At 36.3% G+C, this 6,000-nt stretch overlaps 1 protein-coding gene and 1 pseudogene across 1 annotated transcript; one reads left to right on the top strand and one right to left on the bottom strand.

Moving 5' to 3' along the window:
- Positions 1–2,975, top strand: part of LOC145089216 (protein transport protein SEC23 E-like) — a 46,908-nt pseudogene extending 43,933 nt beyond the window's left edge.
- A 187-nt stretch (positions 2,976–3,162) lies between these two features.
- Positions 3,163–3,699, bottom strand: LOC145089217 (uncharacterized). The gene has a single exon (XM_079027683.1). The coding sequence runs from the start codon at positions 3,697–3,699 to the stop codon at positions 3,163–3,165; it is 537 nt and encodes a 178-aa protein (XP_078883809.1).
- Between the last annotated feature and the right edge of the window lie 2,301 nt (positions 3,700–6,000).

The raw sequence follows: 6,000 nt of genomic DNA on the forward strand, positions 1-6,000 counted from the left end.
GATGCTGGTGGTTTGGTCGCACACCTTCTTCACTGTGGGATAAAGATCCTGGCCATCTAACCTCTCTCTCTCTCTCTCTCATGCCAAATAACACGATTTGATGGATTACCAATCAAGAATGATTGGTTATGGTTATGATTTAAAAGGCAAAGAAAATGGCAGTTGAGGTAGCTAGATCTTTTTTTATCACGGGAATTGCAATTGGAGGGTTTTAGGCCTACATGAACTGTCAAAGTATACTCTTGCTTCTTTTTGTCGGATGTTTCCACTTGTGTTGGTGTTTGGTTGGGTAGCCGTGTAAATGAGCTTCAAATACAGAATCCTTGTAGTCTTGTTCATCATTATCAATTTTATTCATGCATTGGTAATTAATTAGATCACATGAAAGCAGGGGTTCTTCATCACCTGATATCAGAGACAAAGGATCCCCTCATTCTCGATTTAAACTCATCACAGTACCATATTATTACTAATGTAGGACAACTGAGTTGCCTCCGTCATGCCTTGCATCATGCTTTTGGGAGCTGCAGGTAAAACCTTCATTTGATTTTAGTTATTTGTTCAGTTTTGTCATATAGGATCAGATCGGCTATTGGTTGGTTTGTGTTATTAGTAATGGTAAATTTAGTTTAATTACCATGTTAGAAATAGTATTTTAGTCATTTACAACCAAAATTCAAAACTCATATTAGTGTTATCTTTTTCTGCACACAATATAGCGAATTGAAATAATTAAAATTTTTTTTCTCACTATAAATTTCATATAATTATGTGGCAGTTTTCTTTTTTAGTTATGTGAGCTCTATGGAGTGTAATCAGTTTTTGTTATTTCTTTTAAATGGCTTTGCAATTTCCAATTCTGTTATTATTGTTATATTCAATTAGTAACTCATTATAATCAAATGTTTTTTTTTTTGTAATTTAAATAGAGTGTAATCAATTTTTCTTTTTAGGAACTAAAGCTTAAAGTTAAATTTATGTAAAAACATCCTTTATAATCAATCAATTTCTTAGAGTCGGATTCTCAATGTTCATGAAAGTTTTTTTTGGGTTTTTGACAATTTTTCCCATTGGCTCTTTCAAGTCTCTACAACTATTTTGAATGTCCACATGGTTTTTTTGGCATGATGCATTGGCTTTGTTTTACTGTTGTGTTGCTGTTACTGAGATTTTGACGCTTTTATCCCTGCATTTGAAATCATTTATTTTTAGTGTTCTGTTGCTTCTGTGTAGCTTCCTTGGGTTGTAGTCTTGTTGGTAGTAGCCTTGTGTTTGTTCTGTTTTCCATCTTCCTGCAGGTGATTTTTATTCTAATGATTTGCTTGTTATTCAATTAGAATCCAACATAGTTAAATCTCTTTGTTTTGTTTTGTTATTTTGATTGTATGATTGTGTCATTCTAGGGGAATTATGTTAGTACCCTCCAAATCATTGATTACTATTGATTTTTACCAAATATATCAATGAGATAGTTGAGATGTTGACTTTTGTTTCTTTGAGTACCATTTATTTTTACTCGATATATGGCTAGAAAGAGAACACCATACCTTATTTTTTGTTTATTCAGTTGTTTTAATGCATTTCTTTTGTAATTGGCAGATTGTGTAAGAGAATATGAGAGAAATCATATGGGGTATTAAGAAGTTCATACATATACTTTAGAGATTTTACTATTTTGTTCCATATCAGGATGCCATAAGTAGTTCCTATTGATTTATTCTGTAAACTATGCATATTTCTAGTCACATTGTTTATGATACATGCCTAAAACCAATGAGCTTTTATGATAAGTAAAAACAGTCAAGTGTGTGTGTATATATATATATATATATATATATATATATATATATATATATATATATATTGATTTTTCGTACTTCTTGCATACAATGGAGTTTTTGTTATTGTTAATTGATTTTTTGCTACAAAGACTATATATAGATATTGTTTAGATAATGTTTGGAAGTTATAGTGCGTGTATATACGTGATTTTTTTAATAAAAAATTGGTTTCATATTTCTTTTATAAGGATAGATGTATATGAGTTAAGTCTATTGTGCATTTTAAGGTATACAAGAGGGGCATTATTAATCTTTTTGCCCAGGGCATGGAAAACCTATCGACCGGCCCTGATTGTGGATCTTGATTTCCCTAACACAACTAAAAGCTATAGATTTATTGCCAAAGCTATAGATTTATTGCCAGGTTTGTTATTATATGGATTGGAAATTCCTTTTCAAAATTGTTATAATTATTATTATTATTATTATTGTTGTTGTTGTTATGATGATAATTATTAATGTTACAGAGGTTTATTGCCAGTGATATAAAGGAATGTGTGTGTCGTGCCCCTGATACTCCATATGATGGTTGGTGTTCCTTTTTTCATATATCAGTTTATTATTTCCTTGTTTGCAAATTGCAATCACAAGTCATAAAGTGATGTACTTTTTGGTCTCTACATCGTCGTTTGAAATAGATAATTGGGGTATTTTATTGTTTTAAAAAATAGGGAAGAAATGGATATGAATTCCTTCCAAACATTGGCGGAATTAGATTTTATGCGTTTGGAAACCAATTATGCCATAGAATGGAATTTGGAATTCCGGTTCTGTAGGAATCTGTGAACGTAACGTGGTTGTGGAACATGAATGGGATCCTTCCGCCAATGAAGAATTAGATTTTTATTGCTTTTAATTTATCTCGATTAACAGGAGCGTAGAGATCGGTTCTGACAGATTTAAGACTCCTGATGTTCTGTTTAATCCGTCTCTGATCAAAGTATTGTTTTATTGTTTCTATTATATTATATTATATAATAATAATTATTATTATTATTTTGATTATGCATCTTTTTTTTTATCTCACAGACTATACCTGGCATGGAAGGTTCTATAGATATTGCTTCTTCTGCTCGTGGCTTGCCACTAGCAACGGTATGGGGATTATTTCAGTTTTGGCATTTGACGGGTTAAACAGTAATTTCAGATGCGAACCATTGAAGAAATACATTCCTAATTTTACCCAAAAACAGCACTGATTTCTACTAAAATACCAACTTCAAACTTCTAAATCATATTCCCAAATCATCCATTTCTCTTAATATCCACAAAAACCAAACACAAATCTTTATCCAAAACCCAAAAAAAAATGAATCATTCATTACAAAGCCTTAAGTACCCTACACAACCCCGCAACCTCCTTAACCCTCGAAAACTCCTTACAAAACGCCCAAACCTCAATCAACAAATCCTCATCATTAATAATCTTGTTCCGAATCAAACTCATCAACAACACACACATCAATCTCACCATTCGATTCTGCACGTTCTTATCCTTAATATCCCTACAACTCGACATACACGTACTTATGTACATGTGTACAAACTCAGTCGGCAGTTCCACCGCCAAAGTCAACCGGGTCACCACCTCCATTGAGCGCACACTCATATCCATATTCAATAAAGCCGTCAAATACTCCGATATTTTAGGACCCTCGATTAGTTTTATCAAAACCTCAGCCGCTAACAGAGGATTACTCTCCACAAGTCCCAGAAGCTTCCTAGGGGTTAAACCGGAATACCACGATCGTGGTGGGGCCGCAGTTAACTCCACCAACTCTTCTTCTTCTAACGGACCTTTTACGCATTTTGAAATTCCGTCACCAACCGCTGCACCGTGGATTGTGTCCGCACACATCACGGTGTCCCAAAGCGGTTCGTGGGTCGCGTCTGCGTCCGCGTCTGGGTCAATGGGGTTGACCCAAACGAGCTCACTGGATAGCACCGGGAGGCATGGTGGGTCCTGGCGGGTGATGATCTTTAACAGTCCGATCACCACCTCATCGCGGTAACGGAAGTCAAACTCCGAGTTGACCGAGGTGTCGGGATCGGGAATCACGTTTTTTATCGCGGTGTTTTTGAAGAGGGAAGTCAACGGGTAGGGGTGGGTCGGGGAAGGAGTGGGTGGAGGGTTCGAATTTTTCGATGAAATCCGTCAGAGAGAGTTTTATGGACTCGGGAGAGGAGAGGAGGTGGAGGAGGAATGCACGTTCTAACGGAAGGGTATTTTGGTCATTTGCGTGGTTTAGGAGGAAAGAAAGGTAGGGGTTATTGGGTGAATTTGGGGTGGAATATGAGTGGTGAAGTAAAGCGAATGCAACAAAACGTTCGGGGTATTTTAGGAATTTTGTGGTGTCTTCTAGAAGAATGACAAGTGCTGAACAGATTTCTTTGTGAAATGATTTAGGGATTTTTAGGGAGAAATCGGTAATTATGTCTTCAAGGGGTCGTTTTTCGCCATCTTTAAGTAGGGAATATAGAAGTGTTGCTGTACGTTTCTCCATTATTTTCTGTTAAAAAAAATAATTGGAAATTATGTCAGTTTAATTGCGAAAAAACAACACACCAAAAAAAAAGAGTCAGTGTTTCTACATGACATATGCATTCAGGGTTAAAAAATATAAAATATATGATCCTAAAGTAGCTTAATGCATATCATATAACTATACAATCTAAACTAAATTTAGGAGATAATATGTTTGTTGAAGATCTCCATAATATATTTTGACAAATTTGCCATATACCCACACAAATATGGAGTTTGTGATTACTCTAAAAAGATAAAAATTCAGCATAAAATGATGAAATCAAGAATTTCTAACCCAAGAAAACAAAAATTATAATCAGTTTGAAAGTTCCAGTGACTTGAAGCAATGGTCATTATTCATCAATATTATGGCAGCAGTTCGCATTGCTTCAGCCCAAAATCTTCCTGGGACATTCTTCGCGTGTAGCATGCTTCGTCAAATTTCTGCAAGGTGCCGATTCTTTCTCTCAGCTACACCATTTTGTTGATGTGTGTTGGCACATGTGAATTGATGACGTATACCACATTCTTGCAGATAGCGATTGAATTCTTCCGAGGTGTATTCTCCTCCATTGTCTGAGCATAGACACTGAATCTATTTTCTCACTTCTCCTTCGACCGTTGTCTTGAATTCTAGAAACTTTGAGAATGTTTCGGATTTTTCTTTCATGAAGAAAACCCACACATATCTCGAATAATCATCAATGAACGTCACCATGTACCGCATCCCGCTAACTGATGTCTGTTTGACTGGACCGAACACATCTGAGAGAATTAACTCTAGTGGCTTCTTTGCTCTAAAATTTGACTCCTTGTATGGTAATTGATGAGCTTTACAATACTTCATCCAGCACAAACAACATCTGTTTTAACTTCAACTTGAGGTAAGCCATTGAGCATGGATTCTCCATTATTACCTTCAACTTGTGATAACCAACATGTCCCAGCCGTGCATGCCATAGATCTGTTTTCTCGTTCTTACGAGTCTTGTCTACATAGGCAGACTCTGCGGAGAGCACATAGACGGACTCCACTCTCCGTCCTTCCATCATTGGCTTTTCTGATATTTTAAGATCTTCATAGACCTTCACATCTTGTGGGCCAAACAAGACGTAGTTCCCTAACGATGTTAGTTGCGATACCGACAACAAGTTCTTCTTCATACCTGGCACGTGATAGACATTATGTAGTGACACCATGTCAGATTTATTACCAGGCATGATCATTGTTTTTCCAATCTGAGCAATTGGAAGTCGTGCATTGTTGGCAATAAGTACCATGCGGCTCCCTTTATACTACTTCACGTCTTGTAGTTTGTTCTGATCGCCAGTCATGTGATTGGAGCATCCTGAATCAATGATCCAGTCATTTTCATAGTTGATACGCTCTCCCATCATTGTCATGAGTGCCAACTCGTTTTCTTCTATGGCACATAATGCCTCAGCATCCCATTCATCCTTTATTTCTCTTTTGGAAGTTACGACATTACTTTCCACAGACTTTTTCTTTGACCAACAATCCTTGGACATATAGCCCCACTTTCCACAGTTGTTGCAGTTGCCTTCGAACCTCCTCCCCCGAGAACTCTTATTGTCGGTCTTTTGAGATCTCCATGGTTGTGAGGTTCCTGGC

Source organism: Lactuca serriola, chromosome 2 (assembly GCF_051521515.1).
Source record: "Lactuca serriola cultivar US96UC23 chromosome 2, Lser_US96UC23_V15, whole genome shotgun sequence".
NCBI lineage: Eukaryota > Viridiplantae > Streptophyta > Magnoliopsida > Asterales > Asteraceae > Lactuca > Lactuca serriola.

What these genes read in the sequence shown, in the direction of transcription:
- LOC145089217 (XM_079027683.1), bottom strand. Translation starts at nt 3,699, where the DNA reads ATGTGTGCGGACACAATCCACGGTGCAGCGGTTGGTGACGGAATTTCA.